The sequence below is a fragment of the Chenopodium album genome, chromosome 23 (assembly GCF_948465745.1).
Source record: "Chenopodium album chromosome 23, dcCheAlbu1.1, whole genome shotgun sequence".
Classification (NCBI taxonomy): Eukaryota; Viridiplantae; Streptophyta; class Magnoliopsida; order Caryophyllales; family Amaranthaceae; genus Chenopodium; species Chenopodium album.
This window is the reverse complement of record NC_137856.1, coordinates 28293267-28311105: the sequence shown is the minus strand read 5'-3', so window position 1 is coordinate 28311105 and position 17839 is coordinate 28293267. Positions and strand designations below refer to the sequence as shown.

General features: G+C 32.0%; 1 protein-coding gene across 1 annotated transcript; it reads left to right on the top strand.

Annotated features, from left to right (window-relative positions):
* Positions 1–373: 373 nt before the first annotated feature.
* Positions 374–9584, top strand: LOC145606817 (uncharacterized). The gene is made up of 17 exons (XM_081662657.1): positions 374–881; positions 1007–1104; positions 2294–2413; positions 4115–4204; positions 4319–4434; positions 5323–5422; positions 5779–5850; positions 5966–6013; positions 6097–6174; positions 6264–6383; positions 6873–6978; positions 7219–7382; positions 7472–7606; positions 8100–8230; positions 8640–8702; positions 8821–8899; positions 9125–9584. The coding sequence occupies exons 1-17, from the start codon at positions 602–604 to the stop codon at positions 9176–9178; spliced, it is 1854 nt and encodes a 617-aa protein (XP_081518783.1). The 5' UTR covers positions 374–601; the 3' UTR covers positions 9179–9584.
* Positions 9585–17839: the final 8255 nt, after the last annotated feature.

The window sequence follows — 17839 nt, the reverse complement described above, 5'->3', positions numbered from 1 at the left end:
ATAACTTTGGTACTCCGTAATATGGAGTAAATGAGATTCAAACCTTAGCACTATCAGACTTTAATAGACTAATCTAAGGGTGTGTTCTATTCACTGATCTGAACTTATCTTTATCTGAACTTATTTGAACTTATCTGAACTAATTTTAGATGTAATTTGTACTCGATTAACCTTTATTAATACTTTTTAGACCTGATCTGAACTTATCTGAATTTCTTACACCTGAAATAAGTGAAAATAAGGTGAACAGAACATACCCTTAACATCCACTAAATCGGAAATACTCCGTCGTCCGTACTTCATCATTTGACCTCAAGTCCACAATAAACCCACCATACTCATGCTTGAATTCTCAATGTCACATCACCTCAGATATTTTTTTTATCATTATCAAGCATAAGTAAGCAACAAATGCAACCAACAAATGCAACCAACAAAAGCATAAAAATCCAGAATTTAAAGAAGAGAACATTATTCATCTTTACCAAATCCCAATTATTCCCAAGTAATACTACACATTTCAAACACTGCTACTCCAAATTCCAATCTTTTCTCAATTTGAAACAACAATTTCATAAATTTACTGCCATTACCAAAAATAATGCAAACTCCATTGCAGTGGCAAAGTGGTTCTTACCAATTTACCAAGTTCTCCCCACTTACAACAATGGCGGTATCATCATCCTTTACTCCCATCTCTTCTCCTTTCACTGCATTTTCAGCCAACCCCAGAAAGCTGGCGCCTTTTAGGTGCGTTGCGGGGGAGAAGGCGGCTGTTACGGCGGGACCGGCTTTCTCTGTTACGCCGGGTAATAAGTCTGATGTTGATTATTTGGGGGAGAGCACTAAAGGGGACTTTAATGTCAATTTTGACAACTTTGGTATGGAATAATACTGGTTTAATTTTGAATTTTAGGGTGTTTGATTGTTTGTTTTGATGGGGTTTTGTTGTTTTTGTTGTTGGATTATTGCTGAATTTTGAATTTTGAAATTTGGGGGTTTATAGGTGGTAAAAGACATGCTGGTATGGAAGGTCCAATTGAGGAATTAGCTAAATTGGAAGCTGATGAAGCTGAGAGGTTGCTTCGTGACTTGGGAATTCCGGTAAATGTTTGCTCCTTTGTGTGTGTATGACTTGTATGTGTGTATGTGTGCTCGCGCGCTGTGTTGATGTTTTTGTGAATTGCTGAATTAATTTTGTGTTGGAGGTGGGTGAATTGCATAATTTCAAGTAGAGTAATTTAGTTGGTGAAGTGATGGTTGTGCAAGAAACTCGGGTTTTTTGATAGCGTGGACATCTATAATGTATAGGTGCATTTGCCTTATCCTGAACCTTAGAAAGAAAGTGATGAAAAGGCTGCATAGTTATGAATGTGCATTGGAACTTGGCATATTGGCAATTCTCTGAATTGAAGGTTTCCAAGTTGACAGTCAAGTTTATATTTGTTCATAAACAGGAGTTTTCAAGGATTAATAAAAGTGTATTAAAAGGTAATGAACAACATGTTCATAATGTTTTTGAACCTGGAATGTCTAAGAATAGGAGGTTTATTCTAGTAGGAACTGGAAAGGGGGCAGGTATTCTGATTTGTAGACTTCTTTTTCTAATTTGGGAGGAAGGGTAATCAGATTTGTAGGCTTGTATGTTCTTTTCTGGGAGGAAGGATGGGGTGTGGAGACTGGAGAGGGGTCAATTTGATAGTTACAATGTTACATGAACTTCATCCTTGTTTACCTTTTCCGAGATATCTGTTTCTTCTGAATTTAGGATACTAGTAGGTGCTGCAAAGCATTGGTTACCGACTTACCCATATGATGTGTTATGATGATGCTTGTAAGCATTTCCTAATTCCTATTGCCATGGACTTTTGAGTTATTGTCAGTAGTTTATACTATATTTGGGTGAGAAGAATCTTTTTATTTGATGGCTTGGGCCCTAAGCCTTTTTTTGGTTGCTGCATGGGATATTGATGCGTATCCCTCTTAACATACCTAATATAGTGCTCATGTAAAATTGTTGTTACTGTACTAGTATTGATATTATTGACTTATGAGACAAGTATTTCTGTTGTATTATCATTCATTGTCCAAAGTAACCCCCCCCCCCCCCCCCCCCCCCTCTTCTTTGCTAAGTTTTCCCTCATCTTCATCATCAAATTTTCTCTGTCCTGGAATTCTTAGAGAGCTATGAACTTTACATGAACCATTATTTCAAATATTTGTTGGAAGGTCTTATGGTGCATTGGTGCCTATAACTTCTTGTTCAGAATATTTCTCTGTGGTTATTTTGCAGGCTCCCTTTTCTGCTACACATTCTCCTCGTGGTATATTTTGCACGCGTACATTGAATCTTCGGTCAATAAGTGCTATTGGATATGACATGGACTACACCTTGATGCATTATAATGTCATGGTAATCTTTACTCATTTTAATCATCTTCTGCGCTCTTAGTAGAATAAGCTTATCAATTTATAGATGTTTTGTCCGCCTAAATTGTATTGTGGAATTGCATTTTGCCGCAATTTACTATGTATATGTATAATGAGCATTAGTTGCATCTTACTTAGCTCTAATAGTTGTTTATATTTCCTCACATCTGCTTGTACTGTTACAGCTCTTAAAGGTTTTTTTTATAATTACTACTTCTGGTACCTTTATTATAGTTTACTTAGTGAGCTTCTCTTTCTTGAATTTTCTTTGTGCCTTTTTTTTCCCCTTCTAAAATGGGCTTCTCTATCAGTATTTAACTCGTTAACAGTAAACCATGTACTCTTAGACGTCTCTTGCCAAAGCTGGGATCCATTCTAGTTAATTTTTAGTTTTAGTTAACTTCTTTGGTTATATGCTAGATGTCCTTATATGAGCATGTGGTGAGTCACTTCCTATCAACCATATTTTGTGACATGGGACCTGGTCAAACTGGTTTAAGCAAGTTTATAGAACATTTGGGAGATAATTGGCCTGGCCTAAAAAACTTGCTTCTTCCTCTCTTTCATAATCACAAGATTCACAACACTTGGAATTTTGCACTATTCACACAAACTCCTTTTGTGATTAATATGTAAGGAAAATATAGTCATGTGGGATCTGATTTGCGTTAACATATACTTTCAAAATATCAACTTTTTTAAATTTTTGCTAAAAGGTAATTAAAGAAATTAATGGCACTGGCAAGAGTGATTTTCCCACTGTTGCATTAAAAAAAGAGAGGAAGAAGTAATATTTTCATTTGGAGTTACTAGCCTCTCTCAAGTAACCCCCATTTAAAAAAAATTTATGAGCCGCTTCATTCACGTGGGGCATGTATGTATACTCTGGCTCTATTTGTAAAACTTTGTTGATGCTGTGTTCTTAGGCACAGCCAAGCTCTTTTTCTTTCTTTGCTAGCTTTCCTACATTTGGTGATCAACACTCACATTTTTGATCGGGTTGGGGCTTGTGATGGTTGTGGGGAAGGGGTACAACCTATCTATTTCTTAGAGGAAGGAACAATATTCATTTTTGAAAGGAACATATTCATATTCTTCCATTGCTAATTGCATTGAAACTCCATGTGAAAATTCCTTGAGTATCAAGCTATGGTCTTAACTGCATACAGTAAACTACATTTGGCACAATAATATGAACTATGGAAAATATATGTTTATGTAAATGATTTTGCATAGGCTTGTCTCCGTTTCTGATTAAAGAAGTATGATAAACAACAATGTACAGGTATGTTATCAAGCCAATTACTGCTTAATAAAACATGCTCACACAAAGCAAAAACACACTCCCACATATGTACATCTGGCCATGTGCACATACATACATAGACACACACTGAGAAATGTGGAGTGTGATTGGTACGGGTATCTGATCTAGGCAGCAGTTGGGATTTTGTGGAACATCTGGACAGTAATTAGGTGATGTCACTCTTTCAGTTCTTTAGGTATTCTATTGTGTTTCAGAATTAGGTGTTTGGATGCGGAGCTTTCACTGATAGTATGGAGATTGAATAGCATATACTTCTTATTTGGCATCAAGTTTTGGCTTAACATAGTTTGGCTAGACCTTTCCTTGTATCAAATTGATAGTCAGCTCTAATCCTACTGTATGACTTTTGTGCTCTAGGCCTGGGAAGGGCGAGCGTATGATTATTGCATGGAGAACTTGAAGAATGTGGGGTTTCCTGTTGATGGTCTTTCCTTTGATCCAAACTTGGTAAGGCTTTTTTTGGATATGCAGAATAACAGACATGCTATTATGCGTGATACTAATCAGATTGCATCTATGGATTGTGTGCTTTGGCTTGCATCATCTTTTCATTCTTGCTAGGTTATCAGAGGCCTTGTCATAGATAAAGAGAAAGGCAACCTAGTTAAGGCAGATCGATTTGGTTATATTAAGAGGGCTATGCATGGAACAACAATGCTATCGACAAGAGCTGTGAGGTGACCACAAACTTTCCTTGAGACTGTTTCCGTTGAAAACTGAAATGGTTTTGAATATGTGTTCTTTATTCACTTGATTGGGAGGGATCGAGAATGGGTGTTAATTTAGTTTCTTTTTTCTTTTATTTTTACTTCCTCCGTTTCTTTTTAGTTGCATCACTTTGATATTAGTATCCTTGACCGGGGTTCTTGTTTACATTGTATGAATGAGCTACTTCTGATTAATTTGAGTCTAGATCTTATCATATAATGATGTCATAGAGATGTTTCAAATAGCCTTTACTTTCTTCATAAATTTGTGGCATAAATTGCAATCCTCCGTGCCAAGTGCTAACTAATATTTGTGGCCTGCTACTATGAATTACTTGTAAAAGCTACTGATCAATTTGTTGGCCATAGCTTCTTGTCATCTTGTGTTCTACCTTTGAAATTTAAACTCAAGTGTTGGGGATAAGGATCTTCTCTGCAGGTTGGACTACTATGTTTCTCTTCTTGTTCGTGGCTGTTGGGATTGTGACTCTTTAGGCTTCAGCTCTTATAAGTTGGCTGCAATCAGATTAGCTCGTAAATAATTAGGAAGTTATAAAGACCATGTACAAAGAGCTTAGTGCGTATTTTTTGTATTTATATAGAACTGTGTTTCAGTTACCAGTAGGTAGTTGTCATGGTTGATTACTTTGAGATGCAATCTACTTAGATTTTCTATATCCATTTCTAATTGATAAGATGCTAACTAGCGTGCCTAGAGTCAAGGTAGAGCTTATACTGGCAAGTGTATGTTGCACACTGAAGCTATATATTTCCTGTTGTGGTTTCTGCTCACTATATTATGCATTATTCTACGATATTTTTGATTTTTAATGGTTTTTATTCTTCCATGCAAGGAAGTGAAATATACGGGAGGGAGCTGGTTGATCTAAGGAATGAGAGTAGATGGGAATTCCTTAATACACTCTTCTCTGTTTCAGAAGCAGTAGCTTATATGCAGGTTTTCAATTCTCTCTAATCTCACCTGTTACTCTAGAGTTTATTTCTTTTTTGGTTGGCTCCTGCCAAGTCATTATATTGATAAGACCAATCTTTTATATGCAGTAATTACTTTTTCTGCACTTTGCCTCTTGACTTAAGTTTTCATCCTCTCTGTCCTCTTGATTAGTTTACTAATATATATGTGAATCTGTTGCTTGTTGGAAACTTCAATACGTGAGAATATGATTCGTCTTTGTAGTCTTTTGGGCAAATAGATGGATGAGCAGTGTGCCAATAGAAAGATGATTTATTTTTCTATGATATATTTTTAGCTATTAGATTTCGATTTGTTGATTGAAAATATTTTGGTTGCAGCTGGTTGACAGGCTAGATGAAGGTGCAGTTGAAGCTGCCATTGGCCCCCTTGATTATAAGGGGCTTTACAAGGTAATATCCTGCTTTTTATTAATTTATTATTATTATTATTATTATTTTTATTTTACTAATAAGGCGATTCATTGTAATTTCTTAACATGTTTGACACTTAATGTATTTTTTACAGGCTGTTGGAAAGGCCTTGTTCAGAGCACATGTCGAAGGACAACTTAAGGTGGTCATGTTCCTGTTCATCTATTTACATCTTTCTGAAAATGGCTATAGAAATTTCAGCTGAATCCGTAAATTTCCTTGCAGAGTGAGATTATGTCAAAGCCTGAACTCTTTGTAGAGCCTGATCCAGATCTGCCTTTGGCTCTCCTAGATCAAAAGGAGGTATTGATTTTTTTTTTTTTTTTTTTTTTTTTTATAAATTTTACCCATTGTGAGCTGTGATCTAATAATGCTCTACTTAATTTAATCAGGCTGGTAAAAAGCTTCTGCTGATAACCAACTCGGATTTTCATTATACTGACAAAATGATGCGACACTCCTTCAACCGATTTCTTCCTAATGATATGGATTGGCGAGATCTTTTTGACATGGTATGCTTATTTGGGACATTCCTTTGTATTTTGCTCTGTTAGTATTTAATAGTGCTATAGCACATAACTCCTTAGTTTTGGATATCACTTGCCTTTCCTTGGAAAATTAAGCCATTGTACTCCAACCATCTTTAGTTCTTTACTGTATATGGGGTTGACTGTTGACATCTATCCAACTCTGAAGAAATTGTCCACTAAAGTGCTTGTTGAAATGCTGATTTTTATCGAAGCTCTAAATTTGTATTATTAGAATGTACTTTAGCTGTTTCTGCGAGACTTAGGGTGTGTTCTGGTCATCCGATTTTCAGTTATGGAACTTTTCTGAACATATATGATCTTATTAGAACATATATTAGTTGTGAATTGAACTTGCCTTGTACTCGGTTGTGGTGTGTACTCATTTTTCCTATCCTTCCTTTCTAAACACTGTGATAGAGCTCTATCATAAATGTGTTCTTTCGCAACTTATTGCTCTATTGTCCTCCGAAGGTGATTGTCTCTGCCAGAAAGCCAGAATTTTTTCAAATGTCACACCCAATGTATGAAGTGGTGACTGGAGAAGGCTTAATGCGTCCTTGTTTTAAAGCGTGTACAGGTGACGTCTACACTTTATTTTGTTATACATCCTGATAAGTGACATGGATTTTTTTTTTCCCCTTAAGCTGCAGATATACGATTGTTTGAATATGATATAATCTCGTGTATTATTGTTATTGTTATTGTCATTGTTATTGTTATTGTTATTATTATTGTTATTATTATTATTTATTTTTTTTTATTTTTTTTTTTTTATTTTTATCTAACTGCTTGGTAATATTTCGATATATATATGCAGGGGGTCTGTATTCAGGTGGTAGTGCCCAGATGGTTGAAAGCTCTCTTGGTGTTCAAGGAGATGAAATATTATATGTTGGTGACCATATATATACAGATGTAAGCCAATCCAAAGTTCACTTGCGGTGGCGTACGGCGTTGATTTGCCGAGAACTTGAAGATGAGGTTAATATATTAAAAGTCCCTGGTGTTATTTTTGTTTATTTTTTTTATTAACAATGACAGCGTAACTGATCTAAAATTCTCATTTGTAGTATACTGCTTTGATTGGTAGCCGAGCTCATCGAGCCTCTTTGATAGAGTTGATAAATCAGAAAGAAGTTCTTGGAGATCTTTTCAACCAACTTCGCCTTGCTCTTCAGAGGCGAACGAAAGATCGACCTGCTCAGGTACCTTTCTGTCTTTATTTGTTGCAATTTAGCATTTCAAACACCGCTCCTTTCAAAAGAGGGAGGAACATGGTTAACAAATAGCTCAATAAAGAAGAAGTGCTTACACTTTTGTGGCCGATCGTTGGATGGGTGAATAAGGGTCTGTTCTCTTCAGCTTATTTTGAGTTAAGTGTTCTAGAGTTACTGGATATGCATAGCTGATGACCTGATGTCATTGGTGTTCTAAATGTTTCTTGCAAACTCTTGCAGCTTCTATGCTCAGATACTGCCTGAACCCAGCATGGAAAATAAATACATGTGCATGTTTTTGAATTTTGGCTGTCTCTCTGATAGACTTTACTGGGTTGCAACAATATAATCAAATCAATTGTAATTAAGGATACTTTAATAATAAAGGATCATGATGAGGTTGAATGCCTGGAAATTCAGGCATGATACAAAGTAAAACTCTTATCAGTCTTATTCTAATAACAAAGTTATGGCCTTACAGACATTTGCTGCGACCAAACTGGATGATCAAGAACTCACAGAAAGCATGCAGAAGCTGCTTATTGTCATGCAAAAACTAGATGAGAAGATTGCACCGATGTTGGAAACGGATGGAGAGCTTTTTAATAAAAGGTATAAGATCACAAGAGCTGTAGGATTCAGTCTTGTGCTGTCTGTGGGGTTGGTCTGGGTGGCTGCTGGCTGATTAGGGGGCATATTATATTGGCCTAGCTCACCAGCGCGAAAAAAGGGAAAATCTGGCTATTGAGATTTAACCCAGCTTTCACTATAGGCTAAATGGTTGTACTACCTCCGTTTCTTATTGTTTGCAACGATTTGACATAAAGTGCGAGTAAAAAATGTCTAATAGTTGCAAATAATAGGAAACAAAGGTAGTATGATATGATTCCTGCAAATATATTAACTTGACTCCAGCTTTCAGACATTGAAATAATGTTATTAGTCCATGCCCTTTTATACAAATGCATGTGTATTTTTTGGGACTTTCACATGAAATTAACTCTTTAACCTCCTGAATCAGGTGGGGTTTCCTTTCTCGTGCAGGCCTTTGGGATAAAAGCCACTTAATGAGGCAAATTGAGAAGTATGTTTCTCTCCTGTGGATTTTAATTGTTTTTTTAAATTTTTTTTTTTTTTTTTTTTCATCTTGTTGGCTTTATGTGGCCTAACTTTCATGTTCCTTGTTTAACTGCCAAATACAGATATGCTGATATATATACATCTAGAGTTTCAAATTTCCTTCACTACACCCCATTCATGTATTTCCGTTCACAAGAACAGGTAATCCTTTTTTCCTAATTGTCTATAATATGTTATGCTGTGTTTGCATGTTTAATAATCCTGCATTCCTGCTGATTTGTCTACTAAACATTCTTTCGAGCTTTCATTTCAGAGTGGCTTTTAGCCTTTTTACGCTATTCAAATTCTCTGCAATATTTGGGACTATTTTCTTGCAAATGTGTCCTAAGAAAACGTTCTGATTTCAAGTATCCCATTTTGCTGCAGAACCTAGCTCATGATTCGTATTCCTTCTACTGTACTCATTCTGACGAGGAATAGAACATCATGTTCTCATTGTAACAGTAGCATCCAATCTGACCAAGAACTTGATGCACCTTTGCTTTTTACTGGTTATGAAAAGCGATTTGGAAAATGTAGATGATGTAACATTATTGTATCCATTCATATCAGATATTGAACAGGCAGACAGTCATTATAAGCTTGTAAGCGCATGAATAGGTCAGTAGCAATTGGTTATGGCTTCAGCACATAAAATTATCAGTTCGATCTGTGTAAAATATAGCTCTTCTTCTCTCCATTAGTTGTGGCTCTCCACAGAAGTTACAGATCGATCTGCATAGATTCAACCTGTGTTTATCTCCATGCCTGTATGGGTTCAGACGTTCAGTCTAGAATGTAGTAATTATTCAATAATCAAATGGAGCTGCTCTCTTCTGATATAAAATTATACTTGAATAAAAGAGGGAGATTATATGATGCCCAAGTTATGGCTCCCAATCTCAAAAATTAAGTAAAGGTAATTTTTTTTTTTTCTTGTTTGATTTATTTAATGTAAGGTAATTTCTTGCTTCTTGACCTTGCATTTTCAAATGTAGCTGCACTTTTCCCATATTAAATTATACTTGAATGATTAAAAAAAGAGATTAAATGATTTTATCATTTATTTATTTGATGAAATGACAACATCCGTAATATTCACAAAATTGAAATTATTTTTATAACAATTGCATCTTCATTTTTATTTATTTATTTATTTATTGTTTTTTTGGGAAAGCAAAAATAATTCATTAATTAAAAGTCATACTACATCTAAAATAGAGATTGATGTTAACAAATGCATAAGATATTGAATAAAACAAAATATTCCTGTATAAAAACTACGATTGTCGAGTAGATCTTGTACTGTGGAATATCTTCCGCTTTTATCGCTGAAAAATACAGTTGGAAAGACCATCTAACGGTCCTTTGTAGCAGTGATGTTTTCTTTTTAATCATCTGTCTGTATAAAAAAAAACTTGATAACTTTTTCATTAAAGAAATGATGTCACGACAATCCATTTCTATCGGTTAAAACCAATGGAAGCCCTTTTAAAATTTAATAATGGAGGATTTTCATATGGAGCAACACTCTTTCAATATAAAATAATACTTGAATGAAAAAAGGGAAATTAAATAATATAATCATTTATTTATTGATGAAATGAGAACACCCCAAATATTCATAGACTTAAAATTATTATTATAACAATTAATTTGTCCATTTGTTTTCTTTTCTTTATCACTCATTCTCATAATTATAACTCTTTTTTTTTTATTATATATTATAGAATCATAAAAAAAAAAAAAAAAAATTAGTAGAGAAGACTAAATTTGTATTTACTAGTTAGTAGTTACCGTGCAATAATTAAACAGTTTTTATTTTTTTTTATTTTTTTTTAGGTATTTATAAAATATTCATCTAATTAATAAATATAAATTTTATTTGGAAAATTGATAGCAAAATGTTTCCACCATTTATTGGTTAGAAATAAAAATCTTGATGTCATCACAATAATAAAATTGTTAACCTGTCTAAAATTGGATTGAACCACACCAAACCAAATAACGGAATTTCAATTCAAGAAAAAGAGACTGGACCGATTTTGTTCGAAACGGGTCTGACTAGACCAGCAGCACCAATCCAAAACTATTACGCCGGTTTGGACTGATTTTTAATTTTTTCAATACTAGTTCAAAATTGGCCTGACGAGCAGTACCAATTTAAAACTTGTACTAGACTGGTTTACACTGATTTTTAATTTTTTTCAATACTAAATTAATAAATACTAGTACAAGGAAAAAGATTGTTTGTCTAAAAAAAGTCAAAAAGGAAAACAATTATTATTTTTTGAATAGTGGAAAACGATCATTTAATCAGCCCCGTTTCTGAAAATTCATGGGCCCTAGGCACAATGTAAGAAAAGGGCCCTAAAATTTTTTTAATTTGTTTTTTTTTTTTTTTTTGTTTTTTTTTTTACACCCAATAAATTTAAATAAAAGACAATGAAATAACTTATACTTCATACTACCAACTACAATAATAACTTTCCACAACTCTAAATACACAATGTAATTTTTCACCAAAAAAAAAAATACACAATGTAATTGAGGCGCATAGGGCCTAGGTGTTTCATATGCACATAGGAGGACATTTCTAGGTTTTTATTATTTTTTTCTCTCCCTTAATGATACAGTGGTACATATAATGTACCATTAGGCATGTAGTAGTACTTTTTACCATCAAATATTCTACCACCGTTTTTTCTTATTTTCTCAATATTTACAAAAATGTCATCTCATTTGTTTTATTGGGACATAGGCCCTATGCGCCAATAATAGTTTTCCATTGATGATAACCTGTTACAGTGTTACAATTTAAAACAGGAATTGTTTTTTAAAAAAATAAATAAAATAATTAAAAACTAATTTTTTTTTTTTTTTTTGAAATATTAAAATAGAAATTAGAACATGATAAATTTGATTAAGAAAAATAAATAAAAAAAATTAAAAATAAAGGTGATTTAACTAGATGATACCGTGAATTCAGAAACAACCCATAATAAGAAGATGGTAGTTGACTATTTGGTAATGCATGAATTATCTTTATTGCTATTTAAGTTGTTTAGCATCTTAGACATTGCCATATTATTAAAAGGCATGAATTTTGGTAATTCAATAAACATTTTTTTGACAAGAGGTAATTCAATAAACATGAAATGGTGTAATTGGAAAGATTAATAATAATATTCTATATTTGTAGAAATGGAAGATTAGAAGAAGCGAAGTGGTAAGAGGTTAGTTGCATTATAATCTCCACCTAATTAATAGCTAAGTTAATTAATGTTAATAGCTTAATTAATACAGTAATTATCTTTTTTAAAAGTGGTTTTTTTAATAAACGAGTAAAAAGTACGGCCTAGCTTTATACTTATGAAAATTGAATGGTTTTTTTGGGCCCTTTCAGGCATGGGCCCCAGGTGGCCGCACTCGAGGCCTACCCTCAGGGCCGGCCCCGCATTTAATGCCTGTTTAAATTGATTAAAATGAAATAACTCAGTGTAACTCTTCAATTAGCACAAGAGCTATTTTGATGAGAAATCGTTGTATTCTCTAATTTTTGGAAATTTAGTTTTTTTTATTATTACTTTTTTTTGAAGCTACTCTTAGGTACATTTTTAAAATGCCAATGAAAGTTATAGTAAATCGGATCAAATCCACTTTCTTCGGTTTCCATTTCCGGTATGAATGAACTTTGAACACAATTACGTCTCTATTTTGTAAAAATTGTAAATAATGAATTAACCAAATTAAAAATATGGTGTAGACAAAATCTTTTCATATTAATTTAGCGGACATAATTAGGTATCTTTATCTTTCAAAGTTTTTGGATGGTGAATTAAGCAATTTAGAAATATTATTGAAATTAATGATTTTTATTATTTACCTAATTTTATCAGACATAAAACACCAATGAGAGGTGACCGAATTTTTGGTTAACTTTGTATTCCCCCATTGTTAAGGTATGAGTGCTAAATTAAGCGTAAAATGAATCGAAAAATTATACACATAAAACTATGAAAATAATATATCACAATTGAGGTTTAAAGGTTTAGTGGATTAATACAAGAAAGATGGTATTGAGTGTGTAAATATGTGGAAGATTTTTGTTTTGTTTTGTTTTGTTTTGTGGATGGCCAAAGCAAATGTATAGTACCCATTTTGGCCATATATTTATAGTGAAGTTTTGGCGGTGAATTGGTGCTCAAGAAGTGTGCAAAAGCTTCTACTACTCGTACTATTTACCAACATAAGACGACTCTTGAAATCTTGATGATTTGAAAAGGGTACACTTTGGTGAGTTTCTATTGGTTGAAAATTTAGTCCCACACTAGGTTAGTCCCATGGGATGCTCGATTTTATCAATAAAATATTTGCCTTTATGTGCGTAATATAAATAATTTAAGAAAAACATAATAAATAATGATTCTCTTGTTAGATAAATTGAGCTAAAAAAATGATGTTAAGTATTCTAATTAATTTCATAATCAAAATAAAAAATGTTAGCATTTTATCAGCTTAGTTGTTTTCTTTCATTATAAAAAAAATTAAAGAATTAATAACTGATAAAAAATTCAAACTCATACCATCACTGATAAAATGTAGGGAAAAAAAAATTCTATATAGGAAAGAAGGAAAACGATATACCCAACCATCAATTATTACTCGTATTATTATTTTTTTTTTTTTTTACCTCCATAGGAAAATTTGTAGTTAGTAAATTTAGTCATAAAAGCTTTTAGGAAAATATATAATTAATCTATCTTTTTCAAACATTAGCTTTATATATTTTGAATAAGAAGTTGACACATGTCAATGGTGATGTCAGCGGTAATTACTTTACTATTAGTTAGTTGTAGAAGATTGACCCACTTCAAAAATTCTAAAAATTTCAATTTAAAATGTTTTGGAATTGAAAATTTAAATGTCAATGTATATATGGCAGTAAATGAGAGTCGGATGGTGCAAGCAATAATGGACGAATAGAGTATTATTGCATTATTGCTTGCACCATTTAACATAGAAAAAATTGTCAAAAATAATACAAACTTTGTGTCATCCGCCAATAACAAGTCCAACTTTTGATTATTTCTAAATAATACAAACTTCTGGTAGTATCTCGTTTAAAGCAGATACTACCCAAAGTTTGTATTATTCAGAATTAATCAAAAGTTAGACTTGTTATTGGCGAATGACTCAAAGTTTGTATTATTTTTGACAACTTTTCCTTTAACATATAAATTGAAAGTTTAATCCTTTATTATTTGCTTGCACCATTTGATACTCTATCTGTCCCTTATTGTTTATATGCATAAGAAGGTAAAAGAGGAAAATATAGAAATTTTTAAGTTTTTTTTTTTTTTCAATTTTTTCATAAGAAGCTAAAAGAGGAAAATATAGAAATTTTTAAGTTTTTTTTTTTTTTTTTTTTCAATTTTTTCATAAGAAGCTAAAAGAGGAAAATATATAAATTTTTAAGTTTTTTTTCTTTTTTTTTTCATAAGAAGCTAAAAGAGAAAAGTATTATAAGGGCTATGCATAAACAATCATTTTCTAAGGGCTGCATAAGAAGCTATAAGAGGAAAGTATTCGCAAGTACTAAATGCAGTACAAAATAACCTAAATGCAGAAATTAATTAATAATATGAAAATAATAAAATGACTAAAATACCCTTTTCCAAAATAAAAAACTGATTTTCCATTTCACTAGGCTTTTTGTTTTTACATTTTTTATTTTGCAATTCATTATACTCGCCAATTTTTTCATTTCATTCACAATTTCAGCCACCAAATTTTTTATTTTTATTTTTTATTTATTTATTGCAATTCATTTCATTCCACCATTTCCCTTATAATTCTTCAATCTAATAAGCCCTATAGACGAAGAAGTCGTTCACCGCTCATAAACCATCCAGTCTAAGGTTTTTTTCGTTTTATTTGTTTGTTGAATTGTTATAATTTTTCATTATAAGTACCCCGACTTTGTTTTCCGGGGATACTAGAGACCCCCGGAAATCTTAGCCGGGGGGTACTGAAGACCCCCGAAAATCTTAGCCGGGGGGTATAGGAGACCCCCCGGAAATCCTAGGCGAGGGGTACTTGAGACCCCCGAATTTCCTAGCCGGGGGGTATTGGAGACCCCCGGAAATCCTAGCCGGAGGGTACTTATTGAGACCCCTGGAAATTGTATAAGGGGATGCTAGAGACCTTCAAAAATCTTAGCCGTATAAGATGGAAATTTTATGTTGTTTGATTGTTTATCTATTACAGCACATAATTTTCATACCTCAAAAAAATGTCGTAGTGCATTTCATTATTGTCTAGGAATTTGTTTAGTATTGAATACTCTGTATTAAATAGGATACAAGATTGAATACGTTAGAATATGGTTGTAAATTAAACAGTTGGAATGATTGATTTAATTTTAATCATTTAAAAAAGTGTAAAGGATTAAGTTAAAACAAGGACAAAATTGGAATATAATTTTTTTTTTTAAAAAAATAACTTATTCTGTATTTAGGTAAAATTATCCCGCATTTAGTACTCCCCTATTATAACTATACTTCGTATTCATTAATTACAATGATTTGCGCATGATTTTGTTATGCATTTCTAAACTTTAGCCCTAGGTCTTAAGACTATACATGACATCAGCAAATCACCATAAATTTGTCTTAAGACAAGATTCCATAAAATACATGCATTTATGAAGCTTTGTCTTAACAAAGTCTTAAATGGAGTCTTGAAAATTCAAGACCCAACTTAAGACTCATTTCATTACTCTGTATATTGTATTTTGCCTACATACGTATACCAAAGCATGCCGTATTGTTGAAACATAATTAATTTTCAACTTTTTTCCATAAAAATACTGTCATTTATAATATTTGATTAAAAATAATTAAAAAAATGTAGAGTTTTGCAATTGATGGTTTTATTTAATTTTATTTATAAAATAGCTTTTTTTTTTTTTTTTTTTTTTTTTGAGGGAATTTATAAAATAGCTTGTTGTATTTTACTACTCGTATCCTATCATTTGCTATCTACCATTGTAATTTAATCTAAAGTATTCTTTATTTCCTATTGTTTTCATTGTAAGATTATGGTATTATGTGTATCACAATATTCATGTAATTTCATATTATTATTTAAAGTTATGTATTTAGTGGTTTAATATTTTTTTCCGGCTATATATGTTAGATATATACGTAACTTGCGACACCATTGCAAACTTTCCTATTAAAATATCATGTATAGAAAAGAAAAAAAAAATACATATATTTAAGAAGTCTTATATAAATCTTAGGAATGAAAATCTAAATTTAGTTGAATCTTAAAGAGTCATAACATAATTAAAAAATATAAAAAATTATTAAATTCTGATGTGGCATGAAAAAAAAAATTCTTAAGATAAGACTGGGCTAATCTTGCTCACCAAATAAGAAAAGGTATTTAATGCTTATTTTTAGGGCTACATATATCATTATCTTTATTTTTATTACTGTCTTCGTTGTATATAAGTGCTAATGCATAACTTTTCTATCAATTTTGTAATTATATACTCCCTTTGTTTTTATATACTTGCCCACTTTCCTTTTGTGGCCATTTTTAAATACTTATTTCGTTTTCTTATTTGGAAAGCTTTTATAATATTCAATTAATTTCTCTAAACTAGTGGACCCAATCCTATACTTTTAAATTCTCTCTTCTCCAATTTACCTTCCACTAACCCCACTATCTCTATATTTGATTACTTTCTCCAATTTCTCCTAAAAGGAATTTTAGGAGAAATTGAGCAAGTATTTAAAAACGGAGGATGTATTAGTAAGAAGTACATATAATGAAAAATATATTACTTCGTAGTATTTTACATGATAACATATGTTTTTATATTTGGTAAATAATATAGTTAAAGTTAGTATACAAACTAGGTTAGATCCCGTGCCATGCACGGTAATTTCAATATTTATCATTAATTTTATACAATTATTTTACTATAAAAAATTATATCAAATTGCAAAATAGGATGAAAGTTCTGTAATTACAATTTTTTTGAATCTTTAAAGAAAATAGAGGAAGAAATGCATGCACGACTAATAAAAATAACCATGGATTACATTACAAAGTTATAGATAATATTACATTATTGTATTATATGATTTTGTTCCCGTCATAAAATAAATAAATATATAAATCTTTGTTGAATGTGTAAAAATGAATGTACTTGCCAAATAGAAAAGAAGTATTATTGTAAAGTAAGTATTAAATTAAATACTTTTCTAAGAAGCTTTGAAAAAAAAAACAAAAAAAAAAAAAACAAAAAAAGAAAGAGGACCTTTTGGAGGGAAAATTTTTAACCAGATTATGACAAGTGTCATTTCTGGTTTTGCCTTTAGTATAGGTATAATTGATAGTGCAAAAGTCAAACTGTTGCAATTCTTATGAAATCGAGGTAATACAATGAACCAATTACTCAACTTAGTTTGAATTAAATCACAAATAGTAGGCATTGAACAAAATTTTAAGAAAATTATAGAATGAACTCAATGAAGAACGAATTACCTCATCTAATTCAGTAGTTCGAATGAATCACAAACAATTTGAATTGTTAGGATTAATTAAGTTATGATCAATACTCCCTCTATCATCTTTGTTTGCACTATGGATCCACTTTTTGTGAGAGTTTTTGGGTCAATTGGTGCAAGCACTAAGAGACGGATGGAGTATCATTCCGCGACTCACTCTCCTAAAAGTGTATTATCCCATGTCAAAATAAATAAATTTATTAATGTTTCATGTCCATTATATTTGGTTAGTTACACATGTTGTCAACCGTCATAGGGTTCTTTCGTTAAAATTATATGGGTTATTTGACCAGTGTTACAAGGGTAATTACTCAATCAGTGCTATAGAGATTACTCAGTCAATGTTATAAGAGTTACTTTGCGTTTTTTACAAGCGGCCACATGATAGCTGCATACAAAACGTGCTATTATATACTCGTAGTGAGTAAAGACATTTTAAGCCGAGTCAATTTTGTCAACTCTATCCCTTAAAACAAAATATTGACGGATGGCTACAAATGTACAATAGAATCGAGCA

Bases quoted from the DNA above. Each gene is read 5' to 3' on its own strand.
- LOC145606817 (XM_081662657.1), top strand. From the start codon at position 602: ATGCAAACTCCATTGCAGTGGCAAAGTGGTTCTTACCAATTTACCAAG. The intron at 882-1,006 runs GTATGGAATAAT...GGGGGTTTATAG, and splicing joins TGTCAATTTTGACAACTTTG to GTGGTAAAAGACATGCTGGT. The intron at 8,900-9,124 runs GTAATCCTTTTT...ATTTTGCTGCAG, and splicing joins ATTTCCGTTCACAAGAACAG to AACCTAGCTCATGATTCGTA.